The 17,231-nt window shown below is 43.7% G+C and overlaps 1 protein-coding gene across 1 annotated transcript in view; it reads right to left on the bottom strand.

Annotated features, from left to right (window-relative positions):
- The window catches only part of ZDHHC13 (zinc finger DHHC-type palmitoyltransferase 13), a 36,063-nt gene that overhangs the window by 5,018 nt on the left and 13,814 nt on the right, over positions 1-17,231 (bottom strand). Inside the window, exons 7-13 of the mRNA XM_066636767.1 lie at positions 16,617-16,779; positions 12,610-12,735; positions 11,900-12,033; positions 9,652-9,761; positions 5,752-5,867; positions 3,413-3,475; positions 3,148-3,241 (exon numbers count right to left, since the gene is read on the bottom strand). Of these exons, the coding sequence (XP_066492864.1) occupies positions 3,148-3,241; positions 3,413-3,475; positions 5,752-5,867; positions 9,652-9,761; positions 11,900-12,033; positions 12,610-12,735; positions 16,617-16,779 (806 nt within the window). The remainder of the gene's footprint in view (positions 1-3,147; positions 3,242-3,412; positions 3,476-5,751; positions 5,868-9,651; positions 9,762-11,899; positions 12,034-12,609; positions 12,736-16,616; positions 16,780-17,231) is intronic.

The following is a 17,231-nucleotide window of genomic DNA, read 5'->3' as shown; positions in this document are numbered from 1 at the left end:
AACGTTACACCATTTCTTGGGTATACTTGGGGTGCTGATTCCAAAAATGGCATCCATTTTGCTCTATCACGTCTAGTTTTGGAGATATAGTATAGCCTCTTTAGTGAATGGTTCAAGCAGCTTCCTCATGAGGAAGCCTACACCATGGCTTCCTCATGAGGAAGCTGCTCGAACCATTCACTAATGAGGTTATACTATATCTCCAATACTAGACATGATAGGGCAAAACGTATGCCATTTTTGGAATTGGCACCCCAAATTCATATCAAACCGCCATAAAGTTTGGGAAACACAGTTTTGTAGGCCTGTGTTACTGAATTCTTTTAAAAAGGAATTACAAGACCAAATCTCTCTTTTCTGCTATAGATATGAAAAGCTGAGCAGAGCTGGCTGTTTCAGAGCTCACCCAAATCATGACAGCAGGATTAACTGAGCACAAATTACTATCACTGTAGTTAAAAATCATGACAATCAGAACTAGCACAATTCAAGTGTCTAAACCCCGTATTCTCCAGCACAGATGTCATCTTAATATATGGGTCTTTCTTTCAAACCAAGATGTTTCAACAGTACTCAAACACTATGTAAACTACATAAACTATGTTTACATGTAAACTATGTAAAACCACTGAACACAAACTATATAAAACCACTGAACATTTACATTCGAGAATGCAGAGCTGAGCAGGATGCCGTTCCCTGTGTAGCTTGTCAACATCCCTTCACATAGCACTCAAGTACCGTATTTGCCGGCATATAAGATGACTTTTTTGCCCTGAAAAACATGCCTCCAAGTGGGGGGTCGTCGTATACGCCGGGTGCACTTCAGTTGGGATAGACAGTAGCCTCCCGATGTCCGCCCACCTCATTCTACATACCGTCCAGTATCGCGCGGTATCCAGCACGGCCGCGGCGAGCATCAGCAGCGAGACAGGGGTGCCAGCCTTTTCAGCGTGACCGGCCCGTTCTGCTCGTCGGGAAGCAGCGGCGCTCCAGCCCGCCCCTTGTCTACGCAGAGTCGCCCCACCCGCGCTTGGCTCCGTCCTCGCTGGCGGACGGACTTCCAGAGATGTCCCCACCGCTTCTGGCCGCGGACCGCCCCGCCTGGCTGGCTGCGCAGGGAGGGGGACTCGGGGGCGAGCCTAGCCACGCTTGCCTGCGAGTAAGCCCCGTTGGCTATAGCTGGACTTACTTCTGAGTAGACAGGCACAGAATTGGGCTCTCAGGCTGCCATCCTAGTCACACTTTCCTGAGAGTAAGCCCCATTGACTATAATGGAACTTACTTCTGAGTAGACATGCATAGGATTGGGCTCAAAGGCTGCAGTCCTAGCCACACCTACCCAGGAGTAACCCCCATTGACTATAGTGGGACTTAGTTCTGAGTAGACATGCACAGAATTGGGCTCTCAGGCTGCAAGCCTCTCTATACTTACCTGGAAGTAAGCCCCACTGACTATAGTGGGACTTACTTCAGGGTAGACATGCCTAGGCTTGGGGTCCCAGGCATGCAGGTGCCCGCTTCTCCTCCCCTAGACTCTTCTTGCCAGACTCCTGTCCTGGAAAGAGCAACTTTGGTTCAGGTTCGAACGAGGCAAGTTTCTGGTCCTCATGGGCACCGAGAAGGGACGCGACACTTCGAAGTGAGTACCCTGATGGGCAGGAGGTTCCAGCTGTTTCTGGCCGCTCTAGCCTGCAGATGAAGGATGGGGGGTCTGCTTGCTCTTTTGAGGCGAGCGATGTTGCTGACTGGCGAAAGGAAGTGCTTCTTCGCCGGATACATAATTGGGGTGTGGAATTCACTGCTACTGGATGGGGGGGTGACTCTAAAGAGGATCAATTCAAAGGACCACGTTTTGAGTTCAAATTGAAACCTCCAAAACGATCAGAGGGGCTAAAACACAGGGAAGGTCACAGCATTGGGGTCTTTGTAGCTTGGAAGACAACGGAGGGGCCTGATTAAAGCAGTAATCCTATTTTATACATTCACTTGGGAGTAAGGCTACAATCCCATCCCATTTATCTGGGAGTAAGCTCTATTGAGTATAATGGGACTTACTTCTGAGTATACATGCATAGGCTTGGGCTCTAAGGTCCATTAAGGGGGGTTACGTCTAAGTTGACAAGCATTAGGATTGCACTGACTGACATAGAACTCCCTCGCCCTCCCTCTCTCCAAGGGGTCATTCAGTGAAACTGATCTGTGAGAGAACTAGGAGGGACAAAAGCAAGTACTTTTTCACAACGTGCAGAGTCTCTGGAACTCATTGCCACAATATGTGGGGATGGCCATGAGTTTGGATGACTTTAAAGGGGATTGGAGAATTCATGGCTATTTATGGCTACTAGTCACGAGGGCTGTGTGCATATTGCTCGGCAGCAATATGTCTCTGAGTACCAGTTGCAGGGGTGCAATGGCAGGAGAGAGGCATGCCTCTCTCTCCTGCCTGTGGGCTTCCCAGAAACAGCTGGTGGGCCACTGTGAGAAACAGGATCCTGGACTCAGCTTGATGGGCCTTTGGCCTGATGCAGTACCTAGGTTTGTATATTCAAATTTGCAGGGAAGAGGTTCACAGAATCTTAGGAGTTGGAAGAGACAAGGTCATCTAGTCCAGCCCCCTGCCTGCAGCAGGAAATTCTCCTAGAGCAGTGGATCCCAGACTCCTAAGGGGAGCTGGGAACCAGATAAGTGTTTGCATGGCCAGAGACGGGGGGGGGGGCAGTGGTAGCGCTGCAGAGATTGAAGCGCTACCTCTGCCAAGGGGCTTTTTTACTTACCTGGGGAGCAGAGCTGGCCTCCTGCAGCTAACAGGATAACATACAGCCTTGTGACAGTTTTCCTGCATGTCATAAGCATTTGAATATAAATTAACATGTTGAAATCAAATCTGATGTTCTTTTACCTTTTATTTGGTGTGTGGAAGGTGTGCGGAAGAGGGGGTAGTCTTATACGGCGAGTATATAACAAACTCTATATTTTGAGTGGAAATGTTGGGGGGTCGTCTTATACGCCCAGTCATCTTATACGCCGGCAAATATGGTACTTGAAATTCTCTACGTGATCTATTAAGGGCTCTCCTTTCAAGTTTCCAAAACATTTGTGGCACCAAAAAGAGACAGCATTTCAGTTCTGCTAAAATAAACTCACCTATGCAACATCCAGTCCAAATACAATGTTGATCATATCTAGCTATGCATGCACTGCAAGCTGGGCAGTGCATTGATCTCAGAGGTTTTTTCACCTAATCAAGAATGCAAAATATGTGAAACTGTAAACAGCAATATGAACTATTTTTGTCATCTCACTATACAGCAAGTTGCAATTCAACTTCTTATACATATATAGCAAATTAAAGTTATACTAATGCAATTAGCAAAACTGGTCAATACAACTTAGTAGCTGACTGACTTACAAGACATGACGTGCAAAAGGTCCTGAGATCCAAGGAGGAAGATTCTGCAAGCGTAATTATATTCTGAAAGACATAGGTTTTAAAATAATTTTTACAGCTCATGCTTCAGGAGTGTCATTAATTTTTGTGTGTGTGTGATTTGATGATTTCTTTTTTGGCGATTCCTAGCATCATCATTATGAGATTCTGAACACACCATTATATCTTTTTGCCACACAACACTGGTGGTTTGAATATGCATCCATTTCAAAATTTCAATGAATATTCTAAACTCAGGTCATTTTCTGTTGAATTTGACAGTCATATGTACAAGAGACTAGTTGCATATTAGGCCCAGGGAATTTGAGAGACAGATCAAGCACTATATGATCTATTATTAAGTCAGCTTTTGTTAATATATCTTAACAACCAATCTTCCCCAACCCCACCCATTGCTTAAACTCTTAAAATTTCCCCATCTTCATGCTCTTCTAGTTTCCACCATGGTGTGTCATAAATATCCCTTTCCTTTTTCTTCATGTTCTATTTCATGTTTGTTTTACGATTATTTGTATTTTGAAAAACAAAACTTGTGCTATATTTCAGATTCTCTGAAAAATATTAAATGATTATGATGCAAGCTTTTTATTGGGGACAACTCTTCTTTAGATATCTACAAGACACTGAACATCTTGCAAGAAGAAAAGCAGAACTCAATCAAAAGTTATCTCTTGTCTGTGATCACTACACCCAACATAATTATGCCCAACATAATTATGTCATGAAACTGGAACGTATCTCCAGCATGGTGAAGTCCCTAGACCTCTTAGCTTTGTTTGTGTGTGACAGACACAAATATCAACTACAGTGGGCCCTTGATATCTGCAAGGGATCAATTCTAGGACCCTCCGTGAATACCGAATTCAGCAAATAATGAAATCTGCAGGGGGCCTGTGCTGACAAACCAGAAGTGCCTTTGAGAAGGTGCTACCTTCCTGCACCTCAGAATGCCTGCTGGACGCTTCTGAAAGGCACTTGCAGAAAGTGCCTTTCAGAAACATCTGGGAGCCTTCAGAGGTCCTCTGAGGCCCTCCACCATATCCTGCCACAGCTTTGAAAGGGGACAAAGCCATCCAACTATACCAAATCATATTCAAATCAGTGGATGCCAAGCCTGCAGATATGGAGGGCCCAATGTACCTACTTTTTTTTGTAGTTGAGCCTGTTTCCTGTTCTGCGTTTTCAGTCTCACTATTTTTCCCAGGTTTCTATTACAGGCAAAGTGAGACTTTATAATTAAGGGAACATTAAAAGAAATATCCACATAATGCACAGCTCACCCTCAGTAAGAGAGAGACACTGAACATAAGAACAGCCCCGCTGGAACAGACCATAGGCCCATCTAGTCCAGTTTTCTGTGTTTCACAGGGGTTCGTCAAATGCTTCAGGGAGCACAGAAGACGACAAGAGACCTGCATCCTGGTGCCATCCCTTGCATCTGGCATTCTGAGGAAACCCACTTCTAAAATTAGGAGGTTGCACATGTCCATCACGGGTTACAGACATGATGTGTTTTTCCTCCAGAAATTTGTCCAATTCTCTTTTGACAGCATCTGGGTCAGATGCCCTCACCACATCCTGTGGTGGCAGGGGGAATGGTGTGGAAGGGTGAATACCGAATTCAGCAGATAATGAAATCCACAGGGGGCCCATGCTGACAAACCAGAAGTGCATTTGAGAAGGTGGGGAAGGGTGTGGCAGAGGAATTCCACAGACTAACTACACACTAGGTAAAGGCATAGGGCAGGACTTTTCAAACTGGGGCATTGCGATGCCTCAGCCTTTGGGCCCTGGCCACTTTTAACTTAAGGGGCAGGGGGAGGCAGCGGCACAATCCCCAGGATCGCGCTGCTCAGGAGGCTGCAGGGGCTTGGCTGCAAGTACTTGAGCCTGAGCATACTGCAGCCTCCCTGGGGTGCGGGGAGCCCTGTTCTACCTTCTGCAGGGCTCCCTGCAGCTTTGAAAGCTAAGGCGGAGTGCTAGCGCCCCGCCTCCGTTAAAGTGGAGCATGATTGCTCCACTTTCACTTCTGAAGCTGTGGGGAGCCCTGCAGAAGGTTGCGCAGGGGAGGTTGGGAGGTTGCAGGAAGCTCAGGTATGTGCAACCAAGCCCCTGCAGCCTCCTGAGCAGCGCGATCCTGGGGATTGTGCCGCTGCCTTCCCCCCACCCCTGCTGCCTCCCCCCACCCCCGCAAGAACCTGGAGCAGCTCAAACTCTCCAAGAGAGTTTGAAAACTGCTGACATAGGATAAAAAAAGAAAAAAAGACACGGGGGGGGGGAATCTTTCTGAACCAAAATACCATTTTTCTTTCTTCTTCTGTAGTCTTAATGTATCCAGGATCAGCTCTGACAGTTTTGAAGAAATAATAGAAAAGTCCGACCATTCCAAGAAAAAAAGGAAGTTGAGATATGGTGTCTAGAAAATGTTACTTCAGTTAAGGAACACTTATAATTCACATACGGCTGAAAATAAAAATTCTTCCACAAATCATTTTTTTACATTATATAACTGACACATAAATTACATTATAGCAAAATAAAAAGTACCAAACAATTTCTAAAGGTTTCCCTCTCGACTTTTGAAGTGGTACACTCACTTAATTCAATGTACCACTGAAATGTCCACTAAGGGTCTGTGGGATTCCCTACTAAGACAGATTCAGATCTACAAGGGTCAAATGCTAAATACTTTTCATTTGGGTATGCTTGATAACAAAGACACTTTCTCTCTTCTGCCCATCAACACTCATTCTGTGTAGTTATTGCATGAGTAATTAAGTACTAGACAAGAGTCAAGTTGCATCTGCCGCGTAAGGATTTCAAAAATCTACTTCACCATGTTATAGGACACTAATGATTAAAAATTGTGCATAAAACAATCTTACTCTTCATTTTACTAATCTTAGGCTTACTTTTCCTTATTATATTAACTCTGCTAAAGGCTGATGAACAGAGGATGACACAACCAGGGAATCCATCCTTCAATTATTTACTTTTGCTAGGTCACCTGCTTGGGGGGGGGGCATTCAAATTATCCAAAAATAAGGAAAAATAGGCAATCCACTATCCACTAATAGGGAAAAATAGAAGTTGTTCATCTTATTACTATTTTTAAAACCATTGTGTCCTATACATATTTTTCTTCTTGGATGGCTTTATCCCAGTGTTTGTCAATGTTGGTCCTCCGCTGTACCAAATTGCATGGTTCACCCATTTGAAGTACCACTGGAAGTATACTCAGTTCTTGTTATCTGCTAGGGTTAGGGTCCTGGAAATCCTAGTGGATTGCGAATTCACAGATAATGAACCACTGATCCCATAGGATCAATGATTTGTTCTCTGTGAATTTGCTATCCACTAGGATTTCCAGGAACCTAACTCTAGCGGATAATGAGAACTGACTGTAACTGGTGATGACATCATTGCCAGTTACTTCTGGGTTGGGAGGCCAGATGTGATGGGACAAACATCAGTAAGAGGCTCAGGGTGGATGGGAGGGCTTTTTCAAGCTTGGAAAAGCAAGCTTTGGAGCTTTGCCCACCAAGCCAAACTTCCTACCACTGTTTGTTGTGTTGTGTTCCTGGTCTCACTGCCAGGTGGCAGGTCTCCAGGGCTCCACAGAGTACCACCAGATATCACTCCAAGTACCACTGGTGGTATCCATACCACTGGTTGAGAAACATTGCTTTATCCCCTTTCAAAGCTGAGGCAGCTGAGTTTTTCACATGACAACATCTAAGCAAAGTGAACAGACAGGGTATTGGCACAAATGTTGGCAGTTTGGGAAAGGAAATTTGACACTTCTTTATTCCTGCCCTTTAACTTATAGGAGGTACACATGCTTGAAGTTTGGTCTTACAACACCATATAACCCAGACTTAATAGGCAACTTAAGCAAAAAGTACAGGTGTGCCCTGTACTTCTGGAACCTGTTTCATTCTGGAACCCCCCACAGTTAACTTAAACCACAGACACCAGGGAACAACCCCACACCCTCTGGAAGCAAAAGGAGCTCTGCTCCCCTCAACTCTGGAGGGTCCTCTGAGCCTAGCAAAGGCTGTGCACATCCATCCACTGCCTCTGCTGGGCTCAGACTGGGTCTTATAGTTAAAAAAAAGTGACTTCTGGTTTCTACATGAAAATGAAAGTGACATTTTTAATGCCTTATAAGCAGTGGTATTCAGACTGAGGCGTCACGATGCCCCAGCCTGAGGGCCCTGGGCTCTGTCCCCTTAAGGGGTGGGGGCAGGAGGGAAGGCAGCGACGCGATCCCCAGGATTGTGCTGCTCAGGGGGGCTGCAGGGACTGGGATGCAATGCATGCAGAAGCCTTCCCGGGGTGCGGGGAACCCTGCATGAGCACCTACAGGGCTCCCCAGCCACTTTGAAGTGAAAGTAGAGCGATCGTGTTCCACTTCTGGTTTTGTGGATGTGGAGCGCGATTGCTCCACTTTCACGAAAAGCGGCTGGGGAGCCCTGCAAGCGCTCGCGCAGGGCTCCCCGTACCCCAGGAAGGCTGCTGCAGAGACTGGTGAGTCCATCCCAGTCCCTGCAGCCACCCTGAGTGGCACGATCCTGATGATCGCGTTGCTGCCTCCCTCCCTTCCCCAAAACGACTTAGTGGCTCTCAAACTGTCCCAGAGAGTCTGAGAACCACTGCCTTATAAGGGTCTCCCAGGCCTTTGAATGCTTTATAAGACATTAAAAACGTCACTTACAGTTTCTTCATGAAGCTGGAAGTAGCTTTTTTTTTTTAACTGTAAGGCTTAGTCTGAGCATGGCAGGGACCATGGGCAGACATGCGCATCCTCTGCTGGGCTCAGAGGACCCTCCAGAGCAGAGCTCCCCTCATCTCCGGAGGGGGCACATGCAGAGGGGCCTCCCGCAGACCTGATTAGCAGATAAGCGAACCCGCAGATACGGGATCCACGGATTCAGGACCGAATCGGGACCGAATGTAGGGCCACTTCCTTTGGGATCTGTACGTGGTATGGAGAAACTGTGCTGACATTCTCAGAAGATGAATAAAACACGCCATGACTGATGGCCTAATGCCTGAAACGCAAGCTTACAATAAAATCATTTACAAAAGTTTGTATGTTAAAGTTTCAGAGCATTAGTGCTGCTATTTCTAAAGTACCAAGCAAATCTCTCTCTTGGGAGTTAGCCAAATATATGCATGCATCTTTCGCTGGAATATACCCAAGCAGTTCCCAGGAATTAATCTAGATAACTGTATTAATAAGATCTCATTAGAAATCATACAAAAGAAAATGGTACTTTAGGGACATACTGTAGAATACAGTAAAGTTAGTTTAGCACAGTTATTTTTACTAACAATTTTCTCCCTGCCCCCTGCCCCCCGATTTTGGGGAAAAAAATCCAGAAAATAAAAGCCTGTACGTAAAGACAAGAACAGCAAGCACAACCAAATACAAAGATCATGAGAGCATTCTCTTTCCTAGGATAAAACTAATCTGGAGATCTTACTTGGTAAAGCACTGAAGTTTAACTGTACACTAATTGGAACAAACAGTGTACTGTCAGGATTTTTTTAGTTTTTAGCACAGCTAGTATACTCACATATGTTAAGCTACCTGTATCAGCTCTTCACTAATTTTGAAGTTCATCTTTTCTTCAATCACTGGAAAAGAAAGTGCTCTTGGGTACATACCCATCTGTTTATGTTTGCAGTCCTCAAGGTGTGGGGACACTACTCCAGCTAAGGGAAGAGGCAATAGTACTAGAAGTAAGAACAAGGGTTTTCCTTTCTCCACTTTCTTCATCTTGGCCATCTAATGACTCTTTAGCATGATCAGGAGTGGACACCACTGTCAGGAGGAGGACAATAATAAGTGCAGAATCCCATATTCCTAGACTAAGGCCACTACATGTCTGATAGTCTCAACTCTATCATTAATAGGTGCTACAAATATTATTCATAGAACAAGTCCCTCATTTCTCAAGCAATCGATAATGGAAATAAAACATACTGTATGTAACCTAAAGAAATAATCATACCTTCTGAATTTCTCTTCATGAAGTAACTAGAGAACTACTGTTCCTTTAAAATGTTATGCCTGTTATAGTAGCAAGTTTTCCTGCAAGGGTCAAGAAGGAACTTATACAAGTTCGTGAAAAATTCTGGTACATTCATGTCTAAGAATGCCTCTGTTTATTCCATGTTATTCACTAAAACACAAAGGATATCAGGCAGGAACCAGGTAAAACAGGTCACAGCTATCCAGATGATGGAGCCAAGCATGAATGCTTCTGGAAAATATTTCAGTTTGTCCAGCCCTACAAATTGCCTGAAAAGGAAATTTGAAAAATTTTTAATATAGGATTTGCCATTCAAAAATTCAAAACTAGAAAAATATATTTCCATTTTATTTCAATAAAGCTGCTTCACTCATTATTTGTGTACTCAGGAATCACTTTTATATAAGAACAAAACAAAAACACACACACATGAAATTCCTTTGTTATTTGCAACACTACTACATTCAAGTAATTTAATTTAGGTATATGCAATGGACTGTGCTTTCTAGAACTTGGGTGCCCAAACCTCGGCTTGGGGGCCATTTGCGGCCCTCAGGAACCCCCAATCCAGCCTACGGAGAATCCCCAGTCTCCAATGAGTCTCTGCTAGAGCCCGCGCTGGCCTGATGCAACTACTCTCAGTGAGAGGGCTGACTGTTTGACCTCTCGTGCAAGCTTTGGGCAGAGTTCTCCCTCCACTGCTTGCTGTTTCACATCTGTGAGGCGGCAGCAAAGGAAAGGCTTTGTGCAAGGTCTTTTATAGGCCTTGAGCTATCACAAGAGCTTCATTCATTCATATAAGCGCAATCTCAAATATATTCATTTATGTAAATTTTAAATATAAATTAATTATTTTTCCCCAGCCCCCAACACAGTGTCAGACAAATGAAGTGGCCCTCCTGCCAAAAAGTTTGGACACCCCTGATCTAGAATATGTACACCATGTGTATAGGCAGTAAATTACGTGTTTGTAGGACTATCTTACGACAACTTAAAGTTTGGACAATACACTGCCTTGAATCTGTGCAAGAAATACTGTTTATGATTATTTTAATCTCCAAACCATGAATAACAAAAAGGCCTTCCTCAAGTGGCGTGGTGCTTACTGTTCTGCACCATAGCCTCTTATTTTTCAAGCTAATCGCCTCACAAACCCACACCAGGCAGCCGCTTCTGCTGCTCATCACTCCAGGAGGCTCTGTGCCCCAATTTCCGGGCAGACACAACTGCCTGGCACAGGTTTGTGAGGAGATCAACTTGAAAGATAAGAGGCACGGAATGGTAAGCTCCATGCGGGGAACACGTTTTCATTATGCTGGATTTGGCCTGCAGGCCATAGTTTGCAGCCTACTGGTATAGACCAGTGTTTCTCAAACTATGGGTCGGGACCCACTAGGTGGGTCGTCATCCAATTTCAGGTGGGTCCCCATTCATTTCAATATTTTTAATATTTTAGACTTGATGCTACCCTGGTAAGTGATTGCATTTGGGGAATGTCACAGACCTGTAGGATTGTTAAAAATTTTACTGCTTGATGATGTCATTTCTGGTCATGACATCACTTCCAGTGGGTTCTGACAGACTCTCATTCTAAAAAGTGGTTCCCGGTTCTAAAGGAGTGAGAACTACTGGTTTAGACAATCTAACAAACTAGATATTATTGGATCATTAATGAGCCATGTTCCTGGGTGAAACAATTCTTCCCTGCCATCTAAATAATGGACAATACTTGTTACTTAAAAAAATTCTATCTCATAATATCAGAACCAAGGAGTCATTAAATGAAACTGATTAACGGGAGACTTACGATGGACCTCAGGAGGTACTACTTCACACAGCACATAAGGCTGTGGAATTTGCTGTCATGAAATATGGTGCTGACCAGTAGCTTAGATAGCTTCAAGTGGGGACTGGACAAATTCATGGAGGACAGGTCTATGATGGCTGCACTCACCATACACTACTTTCAGGTTCAGCAGTGGAGTATGCCTCTGCCCACCAGTTGCAGCAAAGCAATGATGGGTGAGAGGTATGCCTTTCTTTCCAGGTTGGGGACTTCCCAGAGGCACTTGGTAGATGATTGTGGAAAACAGGATCCTGGATTAGACAGGCCTTTGACCTGATCCAGGGGGGGTTTATTATTATTAAGAATGTTTATATACCACTTTTCAGCAAAAATTCACAAAGCAGTTCATATAGCAGTTCATATATAGGGAACAAATAAAGGGTTCCCTGTCCTCAAGGGGCTCACAATCTAAATTATATTACCACATTATGTTTTCATCGTGTGTTTAAAAAAAATCAGATTCTATAAAGATGCCCTTGTACCATTCTCAAATAAATACTGTAAATTAAAGCAACATTTTTGCAATGCAGAAACAATCACACTGAAGCTAGTTACACATACCTTGCAAACAGAGATATGATAAAGGATATGCAGGCTAGCAAGCTTCCTTTCAACAGCCAAGAATCAGAATTTAAATCTAATACAAATCCTATAGCCCATATCAATGTTAGTGATGACACAAGCAATATCAAGAACTGCAAAAAAAAAAAGGGGGTTCATTAAGAGCGAATTTAATTTTTATTTATAAAATGTATATTTTAATTATATAAATATATTGCAGTAAAGGCTGACACAGACAAGGATGGAAATAACCCTACAAGAACATGTAGTACCAACACAGACTGGGTGCAGGCCCCTGAAGGTACTACAGATATCAACTGTTCTGTTTTTGAAGATGGTTTATTTTGTATTTTTTAATGGTGGCATACTTTCAGAAAAACAGCACAAAATATTTCAATACATAATAAAGCCACAAAAGCCCTCTGAGCATCTGAAAGTGGCAACTTTGTGCCCCCTTAGCTCTGCTGCCCATCCACTCTCCCTATGAACAGAACCAGATCATCCTGTCTCTGTGCTAGAGGTTATCCCCAGCTGCACAGTCTGCTTGTTTTCTTCAACACAGTACATTGCAGAACTTACCAACAAATCCCATTCACTCTGTTCCAGGTCCAATTCCACACTAATCAATCACTATGAATTTAACAGGATCCTTAATTCAAATGCATTTTTTAAAGTGCACAGCTGCATTCCAAGATTTTCATGTATAATACCTCATTTTCTCCCAATATCCTCAGAAACCTGGAAGTTCTTCTGGCTCTCATTTTTTCTTCCTCAGTGAGCATATGAATAAGTAAACGATTTTGAATTTGATCAGCAAGGTCAAGTGGTCTCTCCTCCTTTAAAAAAGTAAGGTATTAAGCACTTTAAAAACCAAGATAAATTCAGCAGATAAAAATATTTAGGTAACTCCTTCATTTCAGAACTTAATTAACTGCCTAATTTCAAACTTTGCATTTAGAATGGAGCTATTCTACTGCAACTTCATAACACATAATTGCATGGCAAGCCGACAAGCCAAAAAAACTTGGAAGGGTTAACAGATATTATCCTTATGCAAGGAACCCAATTATGACAAATTAGTGGATTACTGTAACATTAGTACTAGTTATAAATGAAATTGAATAATTATACCCTCTATATGCCATGCAGTCAGTCATACCTCAAAACAAAGTTAAAATTTGCTTTTTAGTAACATTATAATTTAGTAGTACTATAATCCCCAAGGACATACCAGAAGAATCATACAGGAGGATAATTTAAAAATTCTGCAACATAAGAGGAGTAATGAAAGTACAGACAAAGTCCCTTATCCTATGTGCTTTAAATACAAACAGATGTTTACAGATCACATTAAACTAATTATGTTGTTGGTTTCATTGGGGTTAAATTATTGTCACAAACCCACATTTTTTCCGCTATTCCATTTTAAATCACAGTTAATGATTCACATATTTAGACTCCTTAACAGGAACCTTACTGGAGAGACCAAGTGGTTCATTTAGGCCCAAATCCTAACCCACTTTCCCAAACTGACACTGCTGTGCCAATGTGGCATGTGCTGCACCCTGCAGTTGGGTGGCAGTCACGGAGGCCTTCTCGAGGTAAGGGAATGTTTGTTCCCTTATCTTGGAGCTGCACTGCCCTTACCTCAGTCTGGAAAGTTGGTTAGGATTGTGTCCTTAGTCTTTTTCAACCTGTTCATAAATGACGTAGAGACAGGGCTGAGTAGCGAGGTGGCTAACTATGTGGGCGACATGAGACTTTTCCAAGTGGTGAAGACCAAAAGAGATTGTAAAGAGCTCCAGAAGGATCCATCCAAGCTGGGAGCCTGGGCAGCAAAATGGCAGATGCGCAGTGGCATCACTAGGTCTCGTGTCACCCTGTTCAGGAGCCTAGTGAGTCACCCCCATCCAGTGGGCAGGGCAACACCCCAGGTGGTGGTGTGGCAACATACCATCGCCCCACCCCCACTGGTTTTTTGGCTGTACCGTTTGATAGAACACGGATATTTCAATGTGGCTTGTTTCATTGCATTCTGCATTAAATTACACATTGATTGATATATAACATGATGGTATTATTCCTCCAAACTGTGATTTTCGTGATTTTGGTCACTAGTGTCACACCCCCCCCCCCCGGGTGTCATCTTACTAACACCTTATTGCAGCACTTCTCAAACTTTTAGCACTGGAACCCACTTTTTAGAATGACAATCTGTCTAGGACCCACCGGAAGTGATGTGATTGCCGAAGTAACATCAAGCAAATTAAAATAAATTATTATTATATAATTAAATAAAAATAATTATATAATTTAATTATATACTCCCCCCAAAAATCAGTAAGGTTTTCAGCCCTATCCAGTGTCCAGCTCAATTTAATATCTGTTTGAACCAGATCACTGTCAGGATCCACCTGGCTTTGCAAGTCTAAAAAAGGAAAAAGTTCACCTTATCAACTGAAGCCTCTTTTTTATCCTTTCTAGTGGAGGGAGGGGGCTGCCTTGTCAGCTTGTGTTCTGAGTGTTGCAGAACCACAGCTTACATGTTGGTTCAGGGAGCAGGTGCAGGGAGATGATTCAGCAGAATCAGCAAGCACCTGGGACAGGCACACCCTGGGTGTGACCAAGCCAAATACTGATTGGCTGAGCTGACTATATGAGGTTAGTCAGAAGGAGCCTCAAGTGCAGCAGTAGGGGAGTTGATGGAGTAACTGTGAGACTGCTGCCAGTGACTGAAGAGGTTGGATACTGTATGTATGTGATATTACTGACTTATGGACTGAACCTTTGACTGTGTATTATTGGAACTGATTTGGATTTGTTATACTGGAACTGACTGCTCTCTGTGCTGACTCTTGGACTGTTAAATGACTACTCTATATGTGATATCCCTTGACCAATACAACTGCTGAAAGTACTCTACTGTAGTTGAAGTGTTGTTCTTGCAACCTGCTCATATTGGGACAAGACTGGGAACCTACACCAATCCTCTTATAATTTTATACAAACCCTCCTTAAACCTTATCATGCCTTGTAGAGTATTTGTAGAGCTCCACGTTCATCAGATTGGGACCATTCTGGTGGCCTCACATTCCCCTTTGCCTGGTCTCACCACAAGCTAAGGAACATTTACGTACTCACGAGTAAACACAACCATGTGGCTTACTTTCGCTTTCCATAGGGCTCAATACATTAATCTCTTTCTTGGATGCTTTTTGGGGGCTGCGTTCATTGGAACAGGACCATTCTGGTGTCATTGGATTCCTGTCAGCCTGCCCTTTCCAACAGACTGAGGCAACTTTGCCTACCCACAAGTAAATGCATGATATGGCTCAGTTTCACTATCCATAGGGCTCCATGCATTTTTTGTTTTCCGGTTTTTTGCCCATAACTTTTGAAAGAGATATTTCACTCTAGCTTTTTTATTCCATTCTGCTGTAAATTCCACATTCAATAGTATATAGCAGGGGCCTTCGAACCCTGGCCCGGGTGCCAGATATGGCCCACAGCGAGCCTCTATCCGGCCCGTGGCGAGTCTCTAATCCCCTGAGAGCCTCTGGTCCAGTTGACCAAACACAACCAGAGTTGTGCTTGTGGGATGGGTGAATGGAGGTCCATTTAAGTGTGTGCTTTCTTTACCTGGACATTTGAGCCCATTCATTTATTCATTCATCTAAGTTCCATCTCTAATGTATTTATTCAAATTTTATATTTAATACTTTTTCCTGGCCCTCAACACTGTGCTAGATATTTGATGCGGCCCTTTGGCCAAAAAGTTTAGAGACCCCGGTATATAGCATGATGGGGTTATTCCTAACCACCGCGCTTTTACCCAGTGCGCCCCCCAGTGTGCATCATCCCCCCGTACACGTTACCTGGTGCAGCCCTGCACCCCCCCTAGCGATGCCACTGTAGATGCGTATCAATGTAAGTAAATGTAAAGTCATGCATGTTGGGGCAAAGAATCAAACTTTACATATAGGCTAATGCAGAGGTTCTCAAACTGCGGGTCGCGACCCACTTAGTGGGTAGTGACCCTTTTTGGGTGGGTCGCAAAAAGCTGGGCGATACCATCTTGGACTCTTGGGGCCTGATCCTGTTCCGGGCAGTGCTGGTGGCCACCATGCTGCCTGGGTAACTGCCATCGCAAAAGTGTCATAAGGCACTTCTCCACTGGCAACAAGGATGTGGTGCCTGCAATGAGGCCCATACCAGTTGGCATTGGGCTTCAGCACTGGGAAGGCAATCCTGCAGAGCAGCCAGTGGTAAGTTCTCCCACCAACCTGTGGAAAGCTTTATGGGGTGGGGGAAAGACTGAGGGGGGCAGAACTTGGCAGGGGGCGAGCAGAACAGGGGAACTGGCCCAGGGATGAAGATGGCGGCAGACTGTGCTGCAAAATAGCTGGGGCAGCTCTGAGGATTTCCACTGGGACTGCTGGGGCTTTACCAGTGGCAAGGGAACAAATGTTCCCTTACCCCGAGGCGAGTCTGGTGGCTGCCCTAGTCCCACAAGATGCAGTGGGTACTTTCGGTACTGCTGCTCCTTGTGGTGACCCTGGTGCATAGGACGGGGCTCTTGGTTTTCATTGTTTCATTGGTCCTAAAATGTTTATACATACAGGCAACATATTTCACGACCTACAGCCGTATCTTCAATAACTGTCTTGTGACTTACACTAGTCTGAAAGATCCTTAATGAAAAAAAATCAAATCTCACCTTAACATTTCTGATGTCCAAGCTGGCCCCAGCTTCTAGTAACAGATCTACAGCACTAACATTTCCTGCTAAAATGGCCCAGTGCAATGCAGTGTTCTTCTCAACGTTGTCTACAGCATTGACACAAGGATTAAACTTTAATAGAAAGCGAGTAGGTTCCACACTGGTTTAGAAAAAGAAATACAAGAAATTAGCAAAGAGAAGATATGTCAACTTAAAATTTTTTTAAATAAATCATTTTATTAACCATAACATGCACGAGATTGCAGCCTTTGTTATAGCAGAAAAGTGGCCTGTGGAACCTTAAAAATCAAGTTTATTATAGTACAGTAAATCTTTAAAGCATTGTGGGATTATTTTTGACACTACCCCTGAATAAAAAGATCTAAACATCTGAAGCAAAAAACTCAGGATAAATCAGATGAGACCTTGCATCTCCTGATTTCCAATTTTTATTAAAAGCAGTTGTGGGACAACTACTTTAAACAGAAGCCATAATAGTTGTTCCTAGAACAGCAGCTCCTTCTTTTATGTATTTATATTTACTCTTGCAGAGTATAAAGCCATAGCTTCTATTCTACTGGTGGGAAGAACAGCCCTCTGGATACAGAAGGA

The sequence above is a fragment of the Tiliqua scincoides genome, chromosome 1, assembly GCF_035046505.1.
Source record: "Tiliqua scincoides isolate rTilSci1 chromosome 1, rTilSci1.hap2, whole genome shotgun sequence".
NCBI lineage: Eukaryota > Metazoa > Chordata > Lepidosauria > Squamata > Scincidae > Tiliqua > Tiliqua scincoides.
The sequence above is the reverse complement of the archived record's forward strand: the minus strand, read 5'-3'. Positions and strand labels throughout refer to the sequence as shown.